This window comes from Phalacrocorax carbo, chromosome 5 (assembly GCF_963921805.1).
Source record: "Phalacrocorax carbo chromosome 5, bPhaCar2.1, whole genome shotgun sequence".
NCBI classification, from domain to species: Eukaryota; Metazoa; Chordata; class Aves; order Suliformes; family Phalacrocoracidae; genus Phalacrocorax; species Phalacrocorax carbo.
This window is the reverse complement of record NC_087517.1, coordinates 59,231,609-59,253,286: the sequence shown is the minus strand read 5'-3', so window position 1 is coordinate 59,253,286 and position 21,678 is coordinate 59,231,609. Positions and strand designations below refer to the sequence as shown.

The 21,678-nt window shown below is 40.9% G+C and overlaps 1 protein-coding gene across 1 annotated transcript in view; it reads right to left on the bottom strand.

The window, feature by feature from the left end:
* Positions 1-4,508: 4,508 nt before the first annotated feature.
* The window catches only part of SWAP70 (switching B cell complex subunit SWAP70), a 41,226-nt gene continuing 24,056 nt past the window's right edge, over positions 4,509-21,678 (bottom strand). The window contains exons 4-12 of the mRNA XM_064452697.1: positions 20,687-20,914; positions 17,176-17,322; positions 16,797-16,905; positions 15,230-15,411; positions 11,546-11,653; positions 9,794-9,960; positions 8,837-9,035; positions 7,353-7,449; positions 4,509-6,598 (exon numbers count right to left, since the gene is read on the bottom strand). Coding sequence (XP_064308767.1) covers positions 6,489-6,598; positions 7,353-7,449; positions 8,837-9,035; positions 9,794-9,960; positions 11,546-11,653; positions 15,230-15,411; positions 16,797-16,905; positions 17,176-17,322; positions 20,687-20,914 — 1,347 coding nt within the window. The 3' untranslated portion in view covers positions 4,509-6,488. The remainder of the gene's footprint in view (positions 6,599-7,352; positions 7,450-8,836; positions 9,036-9,793; positions 9,961-11,545; positions 11,654-15,229; positions 15,412-16,796; positions 16,906-17,175; positions 17,323-20,686; positions 20,915-21,678) is intronic.

Here is a 21,678-nt window from a genome sequence, read left to right as displayed (position 1 = left end):
GCATGACACCACTCAGTTTATTTGGGGGGACCTGTGTGTGCACAGGCTGTACAACCCACCCCCACCCCCCCCACCCCCCCCACCCCCCCCCCACCCCCCCCACCCCCACCCCCCCCAATTTCCCACCTTCTGTCTGGAGAAGAAGCAGCCCAGGGCCAACACAATCTTTCTGGCAGGGGGGAAGCCTGGCTGTAACATGGGGCATGCTCCTCCCTCGCAGGCAGACCTGGTAGTTGACTTCATGGCTTGGAAAGAGCAAAACGGCCCAATGCATTGCTAGCAAAAGAAATGGTTGGGAAAACAGAACCTCAGGCTGCTCCAAATGCAAAATTTCAGTCCTAGCTATGCTGTGAGACTGACTTTCTAAAGGTGTCTAAGCAGAGTCTGATCTTATATAGGTTTTTGTTGATTTTTTTCTTTTTTTAGTCAGGCCCAGGAAACCAGCACCCCAGAGGACCTGGGCTTCCCCAGTACTTGCACGCTGTGCAAAGGCTGAGCTGCCCAAGCTTCTTCAGAGTGGAGAGAGAAATCCCCATGCTCTGGTAGGCATTGAAACAGCTAATGTCAACACTGAGGAAGCCCAGGCTGTTTTTGAAACTGTCTCATGTCAGTGCTTGAGTTTTTAATCCCATCTGAGATACTAACGTGTTCAAATTAAACTTGTTGGCCAAGTTAGGTGAAAGGACATGGGTGCCTTGTACAACTGTGGGTGAGAGCAGCCAACGCAGACCTGCACAAATTGTACGAAAACATCCTCAGAAGCACCCTGGTAGGTTCCCCATGCTGAAATCTGCATTGCCTGAGCAAATCATTGTTGTGTGCTCAGAAAAATAGGCGACAATAGAAGTAAAAGCAGGTGGGTGTTTGCACAAAGACATTATGAAGCCCGGATACTGTAAAAGTTGTTTGTGTGCTGTAGCAATGGCAAGTAGCTCAATTAATTAGCAATTATATTAATAACTGCATGTAAAGCTGGTGCTAGATCAAGCTTCTTTGATAAGCAGAAGAGCAATGTGAGTAATAATGATCATGCTGACTAAGGTAGATGAGGTTTGTTGGGGGTTTTTGGGTGCTTGCTTTATTTATTAAGGAATTTAAAATAATGGCTGATGGGGAAAAGTAAGTGCAATTGTTCTGGGGTTTGTGATTTTTCTTTTTTCATCAGCATCCTGCCCAGTCTGCCATGGGCTCGCCTCTGACCAGCTGCTCATTTCCTTTTACGTTACCTCTGTCCAGCAAGAAGAGGGAGAGGGGCTCTTGTCAAGCCATCTTTCCAGGATTGATCTCCCTCTCAAGGCTTTTCAGGACGTTTTTATCTTTTGTTTTGCATCATACTGTTCCAATTTTAATTTCTTTTGGAGGTGAGAAGCAGCTACCTTTCTCCAAGTCTTTTTCCATCTTAAGTGTTAAAGCAACCACTGACCTTTCCATTTTTGGAAGGCTGTGTACTTTTGACATACCCAGAAACCCAGGTCATAAAACAGTGTTTGTCTGCACTTCCACTTCCCTGGCATCTCCAAGTAGTTGAAGTTCACAGTGAGACTCAGTGTATGAAAGTTGCGATAGTGTCTAAATTCATGTAGTGTTACAAACTTTGTGTTTTATTTTGGAACTCACAGCCGCTTTAGCAGTAACAGGACTCCTCAAGGCCTCATGTCTCTGTGGCACCTCACCCTGCTGGGCAGGGAGCCCCTGCAGTGCTTCAAACCACAACCCCGTCCCACCCCACCCCCAGTTGTGATGTGAAGGGATGAGGCCATGTCCTGCTCCCAAAAGGGGAGTACGTGTGAGCCTTCTCTCTGCCCCACTCTTGGGGCTTTTTATCCTGCAAATCAATGAGCAGCCTATGAGGGAGAACAGTATGGGGGTATGTGGGGGGGGTGTGAAGAATAAAGGAGGCATGTACACAAGGCACCTGGGAAAACACTATCTGCAGGTAAGTAACCTTCCTTACACTTTTTTCCTTGCCCTGCTTTAGTCCCATTAGGAATATGTACGTCTGGTAGCCCAAGCTTTGCACTGAAGCTGAGAGCTTGTTGGATGATGTATCCAACTGTATACATTGGCCTTCCATGGTGCAGTGGGGGTTTCTTTGGAAAAATATGTCTGAATTAGCTTCAAGGCTCTGAGCAAAAATTTATCCTAGGCCAGTGGTAACACTCATAAAATCCTTTTTCCTAGGCTTACGGGACATCTCTGGGATCGGCTATTCCAAGACGAGACAACAGAAAGACTGAATTGGCTCATGAACTCATGGACAATAACATGCTACAACGACGGCAGTGAGGTAATTGTAATCCAGCAGAAGACGTGGGTCACGTACCGTTTCTCTCCTGTTGAAGGGGAATGAAGCCGAAGGGTGGTTTTCATCGCCTCGGGACGTTCGCAGGGCGAGTGCAAGCCCCGTAGTAAGGCGGGCTGGGGCGCTGGCGGGCTGAGCCACCACCAGGTGGCACCTGCCGGCCGAGGATGAGCCGGGCCCTCCCGCCCCGGGTCTGGGTCTGGCGCCGCCGCCGGGCCGGGGGGCGCCGGGCTCCCACCGGAGCGCGAAAGGATTAAAAAACAAAACAAAAAAAAAAAAAAAAAAAAACCAAAACAAAACAAAAAAAAACACAAAAAAAAAAACAAAACAAAAAAAAAAACCCAAAAAAAACCCCCACACACCAAAAAAACCAAAACAACCAAAAAGGAGGCAGCCACAGGTATCAAATAACCAGCTCAACACAGGCAGAGTTGGAAAGTCCCTAACTGATGGAGCGGGGAACTAAAATCTTGCTAGTGTTGCAGGGGATTTTCAATCTATTGGAGGTGACACCTTTATGGCTCCTCCTAATTCCTCTCTCGTGTCCTTTACGAACAAATAATTACCTCTCCCCGAAGAAGCTGAAAGATCGTATGGCCATCCCCCTTCCTGGCCAGGCACCGCTTTGATCAAAAACTGTTGACTTAACTGCTTCTCATAGCCGAGATAAAAATCAGAGCACTTATTTTTTCAGTTCTCTTTTACTAAAATGGATGATGCAGCTACTGTTCCAGAAGGCCTTTGTGACTGAACAGTTGCTTCTTTGAGGGGTTGGGTTCCCTCCCCCGCCCCAGGATACAGGTATTGTCCGAACATGCTGTTGCTTTTCCATCTAGGCTTTGTTTTTGTGGCTGTTCATGCAGGAAAGTTAAACAGAGGTAATACGAGTTGCTGGAAACTTGCCTGTTTGTTACAGTTTGGGCATGCGTAACTGAGGATGCAACAGTCTCATAAATCAGCTCTCTAAAATGGTCACAGGGCACAAAAAAAAAAAGCCCAAACCACAAAACAAACAAACAAACAAAAAACACCAAAAAACGCACCAAACCCTCCTGCCCAGCTGAAAAAAACCCATACAAAACCCACACCCAAAAAAAACCCAAAAAAACCATGCTACTGTGCTATTGCTTTGCAGGACTGTTCCTCCACCAGCAGGTAAACCTGACTCTGGGAGCCAAAAGAAGTAGACTAAGCCCTCTCCATTGCGTCTACTGAGGGCTCAAGTACAGCAGCCACAGCTTTTCCACTGGCCTCGCCATAGGTAAGCCTGGCATGTATGTACAGCACCGCACTGGTGCAAAGCTTCTCAGGGCATCACATTTCATTGAGGATAGCCTCACCGTTAGCAGTCTTGGTGGCTTCTTGGAATAAGTGTTGTAACCCTTGTGCTCACCGGAAATGACTCGGTGCTGGGGCAGCGGTCTTCCACGCTGCACTGTTTCACGAGACACAGTGACTCTGACTCACAGCTCTACTCTCTCTTTGACTGCTGTTTAATGTAGCTTTAACGGACTTAGTCTAAAGTGGTATTTTTTTGCTCAAAACGCAATTGGCTGATTTTTAAACCAACCTCTTCCCCCACTTTTACTGCACGACACTTCACACAAAGCTTTCTTAAGTTGTCAGAGCAAGCAGGGACAACAAAGCTAAAAGGAGACTTGTCTCGTTTCCTCTTCTAATAGTGACTAAGAAATAACCCAAGGCAGACACATGCGGATAACATTTTAATGAACGGCTGTTTTGCCTGCAGAGGCACATGTTGCCTCACGCTGCAGTGTTCCCCCATTATCTGGCTGATAAGAACAGGTCTGCCATTGTCCCAGGCTAGCACTCTAAGCGTTGTTTTGTTACTGTGGATGCAACTGTCCTACCAAGTCATTTCCCACCTGACTTGCTCTGTGTTTCAGAGAACAGCTAAACTGCACCCTCAGAATACTGTTATTGAGCACTGCTGTCTGTAATAGCTGAGCATGATCATACTGTATCAAGCTGTACTGAATATGAACATTTACGAGATGTAATACTGGTGAGACAAATTATATTGTATTATCTGTGTGACCACCGCCTTTATTATGGCTTTAATCCAAATCCCATTGGATCAGACCATTAAAAGAGTATTTAATACTTCCACACAGCAGTCACTAAATTTAGAACTCCAGCAACCCGAAAGAAACCCATGCAAAAAAGACATCAATTAATTCAGAAATGTAAATGACTTTGTATTACTTTATTAAATAGCCAATTCTAAAGGACTGTAAAAAATATGAAAACATGCATCATTTGGTGTTCTTAAAAAACATTTGTCCAAAAAAATGACTGTTAGAAAAATTAAACGAGTTTAGCCCCAATACACCTTCTGCTCTCCACATAAAAGATGTTTGGTAGTTATAAATACTGTTCACTCTCCTGTAGCAAAGTTTAACAATGTATACATTAGTATTCCTATTACAGTTGTTTTTTTTCACATTTCTTCTGTAAACATAATTTTTAAAATGCCTTGTTAGCAAGCTTAAGGAACTACTGCTTTCCTGTACAGTAAATACAAAGAGGAAGATCCTGGATTTTCCTGCCATTCTAATCAGAACTCCATTTACTGAAACATTAAAGATTTCAATTAGTATAAAAATATAACCAGAGAATAAATGTCTGAGAAGATTCAGTATTTGAGTAAGTCTTAGTTAACAGGCAAATAAAATGCTATTGACTTCTAAATCTGAAGATCACTTCAGTACAGCTTTTGTACTTCTGAAACACAAGTATCACAGTGCTACACACAAATGCACCGGTTAACCTTCTGAAACATTCACGTCTTTCTTACTAAAAATAATTTAACATTGAGCTGAAGTAAAAAGCAGGTGCGAAGAGATGGATCTCCATGTTTGGTGTACATACAAAGATCAAAGCTGACTAACAGGCCACACCAACAGGCACCTGCTCTTCAGGAGAGGGGACTTAGTTCTCAAAATATCTGTACAATTTAGCAAAAAATACTATTTCACTTAGCAGTAGCGTGACTTCTTGTCTGGTGTGGGAGATCACAGCAAAGCAAAATCACAGACTTGTTCCTTTTCCCTAAGGAAACAGAAAAAACTAGGTTTGTCCCTGGAGAGAATTTTGAGGCAGAGCAGTAGGCTCTTTGGGAAGACTTGTTACTAGAAACACTGAAATTATTTTACTGACAGGATTTATTTTTTTCTAATGCAGTATTGCTACATATCTACCATTTTTATAAAAAAAAAAAAAGCCAAACTTAGTTTTCCTCTTGCATTTTTTTAATCTGGCCTCCAACTAAGAATAAGACAAAAGTGCTGCATCTAAAACAGTGGTATATTATAGTTAAATTTCTTGCACCAACATAGCCTTGATACAGATGATGTTTGGCCTGTATGTGTTATCATTTTCCAGTCATCTCCTACAGAAAACTGTAAGTCAAAACCGTGCATCTTTTAAACTATGAAGAGAATGCTCAAGGTTGTTTTTTAGCACTTCTCAAGTACAAGACAGTACAAGAACAATCTTGCATGACTACTTTTTCCAGATGTTTTGTGGCAGCATTCTGTACATGCCTATTTCCTATTTCCAGTTCTGTTTTGAATTCCTGCAAACAGAGGACACAAAATCCAACCAGCCAGCAGGTACCCTGTGACGCCAGTCTACCCTCTCTAAGGAAGAACATATCTGAGCACTAAGCACCGTGCAAAGAGCAACAGACAGAGCAAAAATAAAAGGACACTCAATGGAAGGAAAGGTAATGCTCTATCTCAGAGCTGGACAGAACCTCCAGGACTGATCAATCCCGGGTTTAAATGATACTAACTGAATGAAGAAACAATTGCTTCCCTCACTTTTTGGAATGAAAGTTATGCTGCTTGATCGGTCAGATGCTGTCAGATTGTTACAGGCTAGTATAGAAACAACTCTGTCACAAGCTACATTTAAATAAAAACCTTCACTTGAAAAGTTTTGTATGAAAGAACAGAATTTCCAGAAACATGAGGGAAAACAGCAAGTACTGTCAGACACCACATATTGTGTAGACACTCCTATGTGGTAAACAGTATTTTCTTTGTGGAAAGGCCCAACCTGCTGAGCAAACTAAGATCTTTATAAGCGATAAGCTGCTCTGTGCAAAGCAGAATGAATGAAGGTGGGCTTCTATTCACAAATGATACATCATCTACTGCTGTTACTCAGACGTGGCTTTTTTCCCTTTCCAGCTCTTCTGTCTTTGCTCGAGTTCAGCTTCAGTGAAGGCGGCTGGGCCCCAGTTTGTGATTAAGTGAGGATTCTTGGAGCCTGGAAGACAAGAGTGCAATACTTGAAAGAGATGTTGCTGACAGGGATATCACTCACCCTCCACCGGTGGGATAGGCCAAGTGTCGCCACAGGACGATTTGGTAAGCACTGTCTCTTCTATGACTGGAAATCCTCTCCAACGTGACCTGGGGACCTGCCTAACCGAGGAGGGAAGAACACCTGGGACATCATCAGTGAAGGTGCTTCATGTGAGAAGTTGCAAACTGCTGCAATGTTTTGTATCCTTATCTCCCAACTTCTCCCTCGCTTCCCCCAAATAGTTGTCTTAGTAAACCTCTCCTCCTCTTGCCTTCAGAGATGTCCTTGGAGGACAATAATCTCTCCAGCACTGCATTACAAACCCACTTTCCTCTGGGCTGGTGTGCTACTAATTAAGCTAAGAAATTAAACTTTTCCCAAAAAATAAATTTTAGCTATCTTCATGTTTTTTGCAATTAGCGTTTATGCTAACTGCATTGAACACCCAAACCATGCAATGTTCAGGTTGATCCTTGCTTTGTTTTAAATAAAGAAACAAACAAATAATACTAAACAAAATTAATTATTATAGTAGGGCCACTAGGTGTAAACACTCAAAAGTTACCATCAGCAGTTCTCACAAATGGGATATTTATAGGCTGCTGTGAAACCAATATGTTACAGGAAAAGGCAGACTTCAGTAAATTGCTAGGCGATCTAAGTATATGAGACAGAATGAATACATATTTTTTGTAACTTTTTGTTGATAACTTACCTGGTTCTATTAGTCGAATTAATCCCTCATGATGAGCTACTTTATCTTTCCAGCTCTTGGTGTTATTAGCTGCTGTTTCCAACTTCTTCTTAACCTCCTGAAATAAGACACAGCCCAATTGAAAACAAGAACTTAATTCTGTTTATATAAAAAGAAAAAAACATCCTTTAGATTTAAAAGACAGAACCACAGTAATTCAGCCAGCACTCCACTTAGTGTAGACAGAACTTTGTTTCCAACCATCCTAAGTAATTTAGTCATTGCTAGCTGTATAAAAGTAGGTTGTCAAATTAGAATCAAAAAATAACTAAGTTTTAGAATATTCTGTAGCTGCGTAAGTAGGGCTAGTCTTCATGATGATTGAAAGCATAAACTGTAGTTTCAAAACAGAAAGATGCATCTTCTGTTCCAAACTAAGACCAGCTAGTGGGTATCTCTCACTATCAGAAATCATAAAATGTAAGCTAGGAAAAGGATTGCTGCTGTTACATCCAAGTGAGAAAGAGGTGTTCTTCAGTCTAAACTGGTCCTTTGGTCAATTCCAAACAGAAGGCCAGAACACTTAATTATTTCTAAAATAATGAGTCAGCTATCCGAGTGACTTACTCCATTGGTTGTTTTGTGGAATTTTTTTTTGTTTGGAGTTTATGTCTATTGTATTCAGCAATTCCTTTGGAGTAGGTGAATGATGTTTCATATACAAAAAGCATAAGATGTCATGTTAAAAAAAAAAAAAAGTCACAGGGACAGCACAAACACAATCCCTAGTTAAAGAGAAATCCAGTCATGTTTTGTTTCCTGACCTAAATGCACACAGAATCAACACCTCCCTAGCCCTAGAAAGTACACAGCACTTCAGACTCTGTACTCACTGGATTCTGGCTCTTATTTCTTCCACAAATACAGCTACTGGCCTTCACCAGAAACACTCAGTGGAGGAGAACAGGCCTGGCATTTGGGATGTGTGGCACTGCTACACATTAAGAATTTGAGCTAATTCCTAGCTATCCTTGGCATCAGTTCAGTGCTTAAATACCTTTTTGAGGAGCAGGGGCCTACAGCAGCACATTGATTTTTCATCTGTAGAAGACAATAGTGCTCTGTAACGTCATCAAAATGTTGCAAGAATAGCTAATTCAACAGCATAAGACATTTAGTTATGACAGCAACAGGACTGCATACAATGTCTACAGTAGATGACAAATGTATACAGAGTATTTCAGGATATGACTGAGCTGGCTTGCATACAAAATGGGACAAAAGAATAAAGGAGGTGGTGTGTCTGAAACATGTCCTCCTCTTCAAATATAACTAGGCCTAGGTTTTTGGCCTAGGCCAAAAAAACCCAACACATATCCTACCTCTTATTATAATTTTTGTGCCATACTAATCCTTAAAGCAGCATGATATTGATTAACTTTAACTGAATTTGAACTGCTGAATACCTGGCTAAGTATGAGCGATTGATGAACAGAACAGCTCACCTCATATTGCTCAAGGGCCTCCTTCCTTTCCAGTTCAAGTTGTTCCAGTTGCTGCATAGCAACTTGAAGAGCCTGTTCCTTTATCATTCTCTGGTTTTCTAGCTCTTGCTTCTCTGCTTCTGTCATCTGAATGGTCTGTTGCTGCTCCAAGTGCCATTTTTCCAGTTCAGCTCTCTTTGCTGACTCCTCTTCCAGTAATCTGCAACAGAGATTGTGACTTTAACCGCACTTTAAAGCCAGCTGTATCCATTATCTAGCATACATGCAGGGAAGCCAAGCTAATTACTTTTTTTTAAAAAAAAACAAAAACACTTGGGAAGCAGGGAAGAAGTCATTGCTCATTGGCTTGTCTTCAGTGTAAAGGTAAAAATCATGCCAGCACTGCAAGCAGTCTGACTACTACAAAGGGCTATTCAAAAATTTAGTCAATAATGCAAACACAGAACACTGAAAACCGCAGAAGAAACAAGCATGCATAGGTTATCTTAATTGTCTTAGGAGGACTGAGTATATGAACAAAAAAACCACACAAAAAGTCCACATGAGTCAGAAGAGACTTACAGTTACAATTTAAACCTATGATAAAATTCAGCAGAAAGGCATATTTACAGTTACTGCTTTATAAAATACACAATTGAAAAGTTGGTACAGTGATCTGTTTTTCAAGTGTTAACAGGCACAGCACCTGATAGAAAAATACTCCTGCTTTTCTGAATTTGCTGAGTGTTCCTGCTGCTAAGGGCTAATCAAACATCTTAAAAAAAAATCACAAATACCAGCTTTAACCTTCATAATTTAAGGAAAAAAAATCCAGCCTGTGTTTGGACTTCAAGCTAGTCCCCCTTTCCAGAAGGGTGTCCAAGATGCAAACAATCTTTAATAGGATGACACAGTTACTTACTACTGCAGGGGCAAAGTGGGGAATTGGAATAAATTTCCACTAGGTCAAAGCCATACCTGGCTTGAAGTTTCCTTACTGTCTCTTCATCTTGACGTGCCTGTTTCTCATCCTCCAAAGCTTCCTGTAGCTGTTTATACATTTCTTCCAGTTCACGTACTCTCTGTAAATACTGTTCCAGTTCAGATGATTTCTGAGCAACCTGCTCTTCCATTTTTTGTCTTACCTAGCAGCATAAGTTGAGAACACATATGAACTACGATTCAACTCAGGTTTCCAACTTTTAAAAGAATTGCCAGATTTCCCTCAGATAATGTTTTCAGAGAGAAACGTTCTCCTGCTGCCTGCAGAGCAAAACTGATAAAATTGAGTCTAGATTTGTAGATGTGTAAATAAGAGCATTTAAAAAAAAAAAAAAAATACAGGTTACGTACATTGCACTACTTCACACAGCACAGGATTTTTACGGGGGTTTAAACCTGACTTCAATCAGTTTAATCTTATCACTTAGTTTACAGATACACACTAAACTGAAGGAAGAGAAAGCTTGCGGAGTGCCCAGACACAAAGGTCAGGCTGGTTTAATTATACTGTTTCCACTCCTTTCCTCAGGCAAGTCCTCTCATGGCAGCAGCGTATTTCACACACTTATATCTGGACGATGGCACCACGACAGCACAGAATGGATAAAGGGTTGGGAATGGGCAATGGAGGTTGGCTTTGCTATGAGAAGTGCAACTATAACAAAAAACAAAGGTAAGGATAGAGGAAGGTGAGGGGATGCTACATATCTGCAGTCGCCCAGTCTCTGATCCTCATCCCCCACCTTTCACTGACCAGAGCAGGAAACCAGGGGTTCTGTGGCACCAGAGCTGTCCTACCACTCAGCCCATCACTGTGCTGGGGACAACAGCAGTCAGCTGGCTTTGAACTGAGTCACGGTAAAGCACAAAACCTCAGCATTTAGCAGTATATAACGTACTCCACAGAAGATAAGCACAGCTCCTGAAGTCAGCAAGAAAGGCTTGCTGTCAAGCATGACAGGATGGCATCTCCTGCTCCATTGGGCTGCAGTCTGCTTTCCCTCAGCTAACCTAAATCCCACTGACCCAGAAAGTGATTGTATTCAGGAATTCACACTCAGCCCATAAAGCAGCACTGTGTGCATTTATGTCCCGAGACATTCCATCATATCGACTTGACCATTTCTACTTCTTTTCTCCAGCTAACAGAAAAGCCTGTTACGCCTGACAAAGCCCTTGAAGATTGAAAAGTACTTCTTTTTGGAAATTCTCGGTGTGGATTACACTAGCAGCATTGTAACGTTACAATATTTCTTTAACTTTTTATGGCTCTGTGTGTGTATAAATGTAAAAGAACACACAGTATAAAAAAGCAATAGTTTTAGGAATATATTCAAGTCAGAAAATTCCTAAAATGCATTTTGATTATGCCTGTGTTTGCTTTGCATATTTATACAGTATGTTCTGGCCTCACGCTCTCCATCTTTGAAATCTGCAAGGATAACTTCAGTCTGCATTTAGCCTTCAAACAGTAAAATTTTTCCAAATTTTCCAGTAATATTTAAGCTTTGAATGCTATACAAATTGTAGGCAAGCTGTTCCAGTATTTGAATTCCCTAGTGAAAATATTTTATTCCTACACCTCTAATAAATGCAACGCAGGGTACGTTCCCCAGCCTCCTGCAAAGTCTGCGGAATCCTTTCAGTGGCTGTCTGTGAGGGACGTTATTGCTGAACACATTGCTCACTCTGTGTAATCACAGCAAAAAACCCATGTGCGCTACTCACCATTTTTTCTCTCTCCAGCTCCAAACTGAAGCGATCTTGTAACTCGACTTGAGTCTGAAGTCTTTTCTTCTCTTCCTCAGCAGCACGAGCAGCTGCTGCTTCCAATTGCTGGAAGAGAAGGGCATGGGGTAGGGGGAAGAAAAGAAGGAAAAGACAATTTGTCAAAACTAAAACATTTGGAGGGAGTGGAATTTTGTTCAACAATTTTTATTTTTTAACAAAAATAGAAGAAACCTTCAAAAGCATTAAGGTACCAGCTTTTTTTTAAAAATGTCTGAGGCTATTCTTAATCTTTAAGTATAATTTCTAATCTTGTTATTTGCAAGTTAAATTTACCAATGAAAAGTCAAGTATCAGGCTTCCTCCAAATTTCCTTTGAGTCCTGCTTTGCACACTGATAGAAATGACTGTATTTCCTTCTCTATCTCATATGAGATAGCAAACTACATCCCAGACAGGACTGCACAGGAGTTCCAACAGCAAAAACATGCTAGCATACATAGAGCCATACAGAAACAGAAGTGAGAAGCTCTGAATTGCCATGGGAAAGCAGAAGTGCCACAAAGTTTGACTATACTAAGTGATTGTGCTATTGTGAATCACATCCCTTTAACGTCCCCTAAATTGCCATGTAAGGTAAATAAAATTCTAGTCAATAATCATCACTTGAAATTAGGGAAAAAATATGCCTAGTCAGAGCTGAGGCCTAGGAAACAGCTGCTGGTCACTTCACAACTTCTTGCGACCTATTTAACTTTTTTTGCATCTTGTTTTCACAAATAAAGATGATCATTACGGCTTTTCCTTTCATCAGCATTTCAAGAGCATGTGCTTTTAGAATGAGCAGAAGGCTAGAAATGTACAAGTACTAGTAAAAACGTCACAAACACTTAAAAGAATTCTTTCACAGAATTTTCCCAAGAAACTCAGCTGATGCAAAAGCAAGCACCCTTCTTTTGTAATAGGCTGGTGAAATTGCTTCCACAGACCTTCAGTAAGACCTTTAGTATTTTTGGAAGGTAACACATTTAATCTATCTTCCCTCACACAGCCTAGATGAGCTAATGCGATGCCCGAATGATTAAAACCACCAAGCTAAAACTTTCATTCCTTTAAGTGCTTGTGGTATGACTCTAACCTCCAAGAGATGGGAAGATGGGAAAAGAGAAGGCTCCTAGTTTGGTTTTAAGCTGTAGAAGCTAATGCTCTTCTTTGAAAGGCTTAAATGATGTCAGTCTTTTAGAAGCAGTATTACTCCTCTGCCAGAACATTTAAAAGCATGTAACTGTAGTCAAATCCAAGATGCCTATTTTAATGACATTTTCTTTTTATTTCCTTCCCTGCTCTGAAATTAAACAAACATTGCCAATACTGAGCTGAGAAGGTGAACATGCGAAGTCACAGGCAAGGGTCGGTGCTAGGCTTTTGCCAGCGAGCTCAACAAGAAAATACATTGTTTGTCCACTCTTTATCAGCAGCTTCCTGCTTAATTCATGTCAGAGGACATCAATTCCTGGCAGGTAAGGTTACTGGCAACAACTATGCAGTTTAAGGGAAAAGTCCCAAATGTTGGGGGTAGGGAGGGGGAAATCAACAGGAACACCCCATTCTAGCACAGGTTAGTTAGCACAGAGTCTCTGAAGCCCATGCAAGACCCCAGATTGAAACAGCAAGGGTGCACAAGTCTTGTGCATGCTCTCTTGGTAACAAAATTTACCCTTCAGTCTGTTCAATGTCTGTATCTCAAAAATCCATTTAAAAATAAGAAAAAAAAATATTTGAGACAAAGACTCTTATTCTTCTGAAATTTTCTACTACAGGAGTTATCAAAATACAAACCAGGCTCAGAGTGCACTTTGGCAGATGCTACACAAAAGTGGTGGCTCACTGCCATCAGAAGCAAATCTAACTCTTAAGCTTTCCAGAACAATTCAGTTTCCTGAACTAGTTACAAAGCCCTTTCCTTGAGGAACATTTTTCTAACTAATCAAACACTTTAAGTTTCTCCAGCAAGGTACCTCCCCCACTAATTCCACTCAGTCAAAGTGCAGTAGTTCACGTCAGAGCCTAAACTACTTTCCTTGAGAAGTCATTTTAATCCAGTCCACTTCAAAAGATGCTTCTTGCCACAACTCTCTTTAGTTTAACCATTGTGATTGCTACAAAACTCCCCAGAGACTGCATTCTGAATCTTAAACACATGGTAGAATATAGGTGCTAAAATTAATTTTTAAAAATGGTTTCCATTGTCAGACTCCATTTAAGGCAAAAAGAATAATACCTACATCATCAGTACTGTCGGTGCAAGGTTAATTAAAAAAAGACAAATGTCTCCTCACCACAAATTGTGACTTAATGACAAGACTTTTTAAAAGATACATTTTGGATTATTTTTATTTGCTTTCTAGCCTTGGCACCTTTAAAATGCTCTCTCAATAGCTATAGCTCCCCCCGCCGCAACGATCGTTACAGTTTTTTCCATTTGAGGGCTAAAATTATTGTTTTTCAGTTATGAAAAACTCAAGTAATGATGCAGACTTGTCCTAAATGGGAATGCAAAAAAAAAAAATTGATTTAGGAAGGTTGTGAACAAAATACTTTTTAGACTAAGCACAGAGCAAAGGTCTGGACTGCTCTAGTAGCAGGGACTCAGCAGCCAAAATGTTAGGCAGCAGTGGGGGAGGGAGGTCTTTGACGGCACGCTAAGCTATTTCCAAGGCGCACTCCTCATTAAAAGGTATCACGGCAATAAAAGCCATAGTAAGTCTTCTTGCAAGTCTTTAAAAAGAAAAGATAGAAAGTCTATCTGGATACTAATTAAGTGTCTGTGGAGACCTATTGCAGCAGTACCAGTTGTTCCAAAGTACAACGCTCCAGCAGCATGGTCGATGTACTGTTAGCAAGTGCAGCCACAGCAAAAGCACCTTGGTGTCTCCTAGCAGTCATTAGACTAAAAAGCTGTCTACAAGGAAAAAAAATGTATTCAGCAAGTCTACTGCTAATACTCGGCAATTTCTAGTCCACTTCTCAGGCTTTTAGATGTCAAGCCCGCATTTACATGGACCATGCATTTAAACAGCTTATAAATGGTTGCTGTGTGTCTCAGCGCTATAAAGCTCTCACAAACTACTCTAATAAAATTATGCCTATACATACTCACAAAAACACTTTGCATCTTTGGACTCTTGGTAAATATAATTTATTTCTCTGGAAACTATATCTGTGTGAAGATAACAGTTTCCCACACACACATACAAGTCACACACCATAACTTTGGGAACCAATGTGAGAACATCTTAATGGAAAGCCCCGAGTTTGACAGATATGTCTGACAGAAAAGGAAACCAAGACTCCAGTCCCCAAACATCAGCAACAGAGCCGGGGCTTTCTTCTACACTAGCTTCACAATACCGTCATAAGTACAGGGGACAGGGTGGGCCACGTGAGTGACCCTGAGCCTACTGAACGGTCCTTAGACACTGCTGAAGGCTTTACTGCAGGCTCAACCAGGAGCTATACCTGCTTAGAGGGTTGATGCTGAAACAAGCACCCTCCTCTGGAGGGGTTCAATCAGTGTGTCTGAACACTTGAACAGAAAATAGACGTCTAATTATAATTCAGGAAAGCCAGCTCAACCACAGCAACTGAGCTTAAAGCTTGAAGGTTAGCAGTGCCCACTCCCACCTTTCGCACGGTCTCCAATTCCTTCTGCTTGTTCTCGTTAGCTGTTTGCAGTTCTTTCATCTGCCGTTCCAGCTCTTCTTGCTCAGCTAACAGCTTCTGGCGCAATTCTTTCCGTTTTTGGCGCGCTTCTTTGTGGGGTGGTGGGCTCCCCGCTCTCAGCAGGTTTACAGTGGTCTGTATGGCTGGAAAGGAGTGTGCAAAACCAAGGGAGAGGAAGAGAACACCAGTGAAGGGGCAATGCTAAACTTTCCAGATCAACTTAGTGAATTAATACTTGTGGTGTGTTGTTGTTTGTTGGGGTTTGTTTGGGTTTTTAATGTGTGTTTATATCAGAAATAACTGTTGTCAGGTCTCCTAAGTCTCATCAGGCTACCTGTCAACACAAACCAAAAGTGAAAGATACTTGGCTTTCAGTATTGACTGTGTGCCACTAGAATAAGGTCTGGTAATGACAATGCATTATGTCAGTTCCACTATTGATTTTTCACAGGCCACGGACACACAAGTCACTTTTATGCCTAGCTGCAAAAAGAAACAAAAAACCAAAAACAAACAAACAAACAAAAAACCCCAAAACAACACGCCACAACCACCCCAGCACTTCAGGATTTCTTACTACCTAGATTCAGTGACTCTAATCAAGCAGTAAGATGTTATCTAACATATACATCACTCACTTACTTCCCTAGAACCAACCTTAAACCCTTTATTCTTACCGATACTCCAAGGGAAAACGTTCTCCCAGTAAGACAGTAGCTCTCATTCACTTGTATTCAAGTGAAGAAACATTCAGAGAGCAAAGCTGAGGAGTGGCAGATAATGTTGATATTTTATTCACCTACTAGAACAGTGAAAAAAGATCTCCTTTTGGAGCTAAATAATCATTCATCATACATCTGACTTTGGTGCAATTAAACACATGCTTTAGGTAAAGAGGGAAGTGCAAATGAAAGCACACAGATCCAAATATTTAAATGCTGTACATACTTCAATGGCATTGGCAACAGTGGCTTTGCAAGGACTTCTACCTCACTCTGCAAAAGATGCATGTAACTATCACTCAGCACATATCTGGGAACATCTCACAGGAGTAACTTCGCTCCTAGGGAATAGAAAAGGAAGCCCTAATTCCCCGCCTTAACCTCACCTCACCAAACCATACTACCTCAAGCAAAACTGTAAAAGCAAAGCCAGTATTTTTTGACGCTGGAATGACCAAGGTTTAAGGTTTCCCTTTCTCCCCTAGAGCAACTATTTACAATGTATTCCCCTCTCCTTTCCCATCCCTAGAAGTACAGCTGATACAGAAAAAGCAAACAACAATAATACCCATTTCATTTTGGCTTTGGCTGCCTAAATTGAGGCACCTAAATGACAGAAACTGATTCCCTTTACATGGATCCTTAGTTCTTCCTGAGTCTCAGGCTCCTTAAAGAACCTTTTCATGTGCCCACAATGGAGACATCAAAAATGACACAACCAAGAATTTCAAATTTGTGTAAAGCACAGCTGTAAGACTTCAGCTTACCTTAACTTTCACATAACTAAGTTTTTTTTGAAAACTCACCTTGAATCCACTCCTGCTTCTTCTTTTTATCAGAGGCACTGATCTCAAAGCTTTTATCAAGACATTTTATGAGAAAAAGGCATTTCTTTCCATCTTTGTCAGGCAAGGCCTAGAATGGGTAACAAAAGGATTAGCTTTGCAAACACTGATATCTAAGTTACATTGTCAAGCCCCAGGTATGCAGTTATCTGTTACAGAGCTACAAACACCAGTGCTAAGAACCTTTATTAAAAGAGTGTTTATGAACTGTTTTTATATAAAGTAAGAAAAAAGCTCCGTTAACAAAAGGTATGAGGAGTCCATCCCACACACAAAAAAGGATTCATTCTTATCTTTAGAGACATTCATAGTTTTTGGTAGATTTTTTTTTTTATTTTACCTCTACACAACAGTTGCCATCCAGTATGATGTCTCCTTTCTTGTCCTTTAAATCTTCACTTACATAGTAGGAAATAATATTGGGTTTTAGCACAAACCATCGTTCCGTCCAATTTTTCCTTTTGTGACCTTTTTTCAACATATAGCCCTGTAAAAAGCAACAGATCAGCTGAAATGCCCAGCCTCTGTTGAACTGCCTGGTCTTCTGCTTATGTGGCTTAAAGGCCCAATAGAGCACACAGAAAAGTTAGCTCAAGGCCCTAAAGACCTCAATGACACACTTCAACTGCTAATACCAGCACACTGCTAATTGTTTAGCCCACGAGAAACTACTCACTGTTCTTCTGTCCACTTTTAAAGTAACTGGCTTACCTGAAGAACTGAATAGTTATTATTGTTATGTCATTATCAAGTCATTACTATGACTCTTCGGTCCTCTGTGATGACATTTACTATTTAAAATTCCTCAGTCAAGCAGAGACATTTGCCATTGCTAAGATTCGCCTGTAATACTTTAATGACAGATGTTATTAAAAAATCAGTCCTGCACAGCTGCACGCCCCAGTGACAGATGTGGGCCTGCACCTATGCACTGTAAACCCAGCCTGTTACGGGATATTCCCAGGGACAAAGCTGGAGCATCCCTGCCCCGGGAGTGGCTCTACCTTGCCAATACACTCATTTAGCTGCACCCTATTGAAGAAGCCATCCCACACAGAATACTTCAATGAGTATGTTAGAAAAACTGATAACAGAACCATACTCCTTGCATCTTTATTGGATAGGATACGGGAATGCTGGTGAAGCCTGGATTTTCCCTTAAAGGAACAGAATTGTACCTTGATTTAAACAATGCCAAGATTTCACTCACAGTATTTTATTTTCCTTGAAATTAGATTAACATATCTAAAATATAAGCAGCAATACTAAGTGCAGTTATACTAGTAACCCTGTTACACATTATCCAGTGTGGCTATGGCAATTCAAAAACCATCTCACGGAAAAGGGTGCACAAAGAATGATATAATAATTGGTCATTCTTTCAGGCATTTGATTTTTATCAGGGGTACTTCTATGACCTAGTCAGTTTTTAATCTAGAGTTTCAAAGTTTGCCCATATTTCAGCTATACCCACCATTTCTGAAAACATATTCCCCAATTGCATACTTTTGCCTGACTTCTAACTTCAGAAAACCATCAAATCACAGATGAAACTGAAACACCTACATCAATATAGCTATGAACAAGTCATATAGAAAGCAGTGTACTCAAAGTATTCCAGATTAAGAGGATGGAGGAGTTGGAAAGGAGACCAAGGAACATTTTTCTGTAATGGTTTTTAACTATAGCAATTTTGGATAAAAAATTCAGGACAGTTGGAGCAGCTCTTTTGTTTAAAAAACAAACCAAAACAAACAAAAAAGAAACAACCCCCCCAAAACATACAGCTTATCTGTGCTCAGCTTTTCCAGCCAGTTAAACACAGCCAAGCCAAGGCCGTGCCTACTCCCCTGTGCTATCCCACCCCCTTGCTCCAAAACAGGAATGCGCATAGAAATGGCTTTGTTTGCTGCCTCTGTACTCGGGCCCCAGGTTTGGATGGTCACAAGGGCATGCAAAGGACCCCCGCAGCTTCACTCTTTCATTCCTTGCACAGTCTAAGCCACAGCCAGCTGTTTTTCCCCTTCCTGATGTACTGAATTTGCTTTCAGAAGCCAAGTCAGATGGGTATTTCCCCCTCAAACTTCTGCAAAATCTTTATTATTTCAGTGCATCAGCTGCTTCTCATCTTCCAAGAGCCCACTGACAGCTCTGCGGATCTTTTCGTGCCAACAATCACACCAAGGACATGTCTTTCAGAAAACTAAATATCACAGATTTAACTATCGGTGCTACACTCCATAAGCCTTGGAGATCCAGGATAAGTGTACAAGGGTAGTATGACACTTGGCTACGATATGATATGTCATCAATGAAAACCTTGAAGTAATCATACACTGCAACAAGCTGGACAATTCTGTGAATCAACAAGGTGTCTGGTTCAGTCACAGCTTGTACCCAGATATCTGTAAGTCACACAGGGAACTCCATTCTCCGTTAGGCCAGTGACTGTCCAGGAGGCGCTGGGCCAAATCTTGACACAAACTATTTTTAAATTTCAGGGAACCATTCAAAGGTACTCAGACATCCTTGATAAAGAGGCCCAGCCAGCAGGAGAGGAAAGAAAGGAGCCAGTTAAAAAAAAAAAAGGGGGTGGGGGTGGGGGCTGGGGGGAGGGGGGAAGGAAGGAGGGGAGAGACACGCAACGCAGTATCAAACTGAAATCTGATTTTCTCACAAGTTTCAAGTGGAAGGACTGACCTGAGTGTGGTTATTTTATTTTATTTTATGGTATTAAACAGCAGAATTACTTCATTTGGCCCTCAACTGACTCTCTGTGTGTGTGTGTGTGTGTATCCCCAGCTCTCACCTCCAAGAGGCAACCAGCAGTTAACAAAAATAGGCTTTTGCATTGTTCTGTGGATATTCTGAAAGAATTTCCTGTGCCAAGACCTTCTGATGATTTCTTCAGAACAGCTTAGGAAAGCCTGCCAAGAAAGCCTTTGTTTCTCTCCTCGCCAAGAAATCAAGATGAAAAAAGTTCTCTGTCAGGTAAAAGCCAATTTTAAATAGCTCTCTAGGTAAGCTCTGCTGTGACCCCTCAGAGGTCCCTGCGCAGTCTTTAAAGCCATTCCTAAACTAATAATCCAACCACTGGAAATTCAAAGAAACTGAAGATTGACAGAAGTTTACTAAGAAAGCAAATATAATTTAAAATATATTTCATGAAAAAGCAAATAATATAGATATTATTATAATACATAATAACATAAGAAAACCCTAATAAAGGCCAGCATGACTTCTTGAGTACAGGTAAGTTGTCAGTCACACAGGTTGCTAAGCAGAACAAGAAGGGAGAGCGCTCTGGAGCTCTTCTACGCCTTTTTGCCCTGTTGAAGTGGGGCAACTTAGAAGCAGATCTTTCAGCTTGAGCAATACCTTTGTCCAGACCCCTGTGTTCAAATACAAAAGTTACCATCAGCACAACTTATATTTGCTACAATTTAACTGAAACTAGGGGGAAAAAAAAAAAAAAGGCATTCTCAAAGATTGAACAGTTGTCACCAGTTTAAGAACTGACAGCATGTTGCATCTATTCTGTCAGCCAACAAGCAGTTGATACTAGCATTAAAAAGGCTGTATTTCAAGTCAGAGGACACTTTTACTTTCTAAAAACAAACTCTCCCAACAAGCAACTCATCATAATACTGCAAAAGTTACAACAACCTGAAGAGCAGCACAACTTCTCTTTTATAAAAATAAGCTCATGTTAGAGAACACTTACAGGTTATTTACCTGATTTTGCCCTGCTCATTATCCATCAGGTAAAGAAATCTCAGCACAAGTAGAACATTTTCTAATTATGCAATAAATTGTTCTGCTTTAAAACATTAGTTCTCTGTGGTTCTTACCTGTTTGAGTACATCTAATATGAGTTCATTAAAGACTTCATTGATTGCCATGGACACTGTCTGTCGGTCCATCCCTTTACTAAACTGCCCACTTCCGATGAGATCAATCAGCTCCCACGCAGAAAGACCTTCTCGACTGGTGTTGAGAGCAATCTTATAATGCTCAAACTGCTCTTGCTGCCAGCCTGCTCCCATTGCTTCGGTGAGTTTTTTAAGTAAATATTCAATCTGTACAGGAATACAAACAGAAATTAATCATTTTCAGTAGGCATGCAAACCAAGTGTCTCAGAGCTGTAAACTAGGCTTACCTAGAGACTATTGTCACAGCTAGATTCCTACGTTCATGTGTAGGCCCCTAAACATAGGTGGTTTAATTAGCAAAGATTTTAGGCTCCTGTCTCCGTTGAACTTTTGACTGCCAAGCCCATCCCACAGCTATGCTCTTCATGGTAAAGAGACAAAGAATCGTACCTGACAGCCTCTTTTAATATTTCAGATTCCTACAGAAAAATACGGGAACTTCCCAGCAACAGCTTCCAAACTGTGACGACAGAAGTATGAGAAAGCAAGAAGTTTCAAAAAGTATTCTTGTAAGATAAAAAGCAAACAAATTAGAAAAAAATAAGAAAAGATGGCAGTTTGGACAAGAAGTGAAATGGAAAAACTACCAAGGTACGATCACGGTAGTCTTCAGCTGACCCCTCTTCTCTAGCTCTCAAGCACTCCATCACTGGACACAATCTTGGCAGATGTATCAAAAGAAGTAAAATAACACATTTTTCACGTCCGCTTTTATTGTTTCCGAAATGAACTCTCCTTTTCCTTTAATCTCTCAACATTCTGTAAGCCTTACCATGCACAGATTGTTAACACTAATAATACTAGTCAAAATAAACACAAGAATGAAAAAGAGGAAAAGTAGGCCAGGTTTCTTCTTTTGGCTGTGTTTTAATGTTGTTTTTAAACTCATCCTGAAACACACAGTATTTTA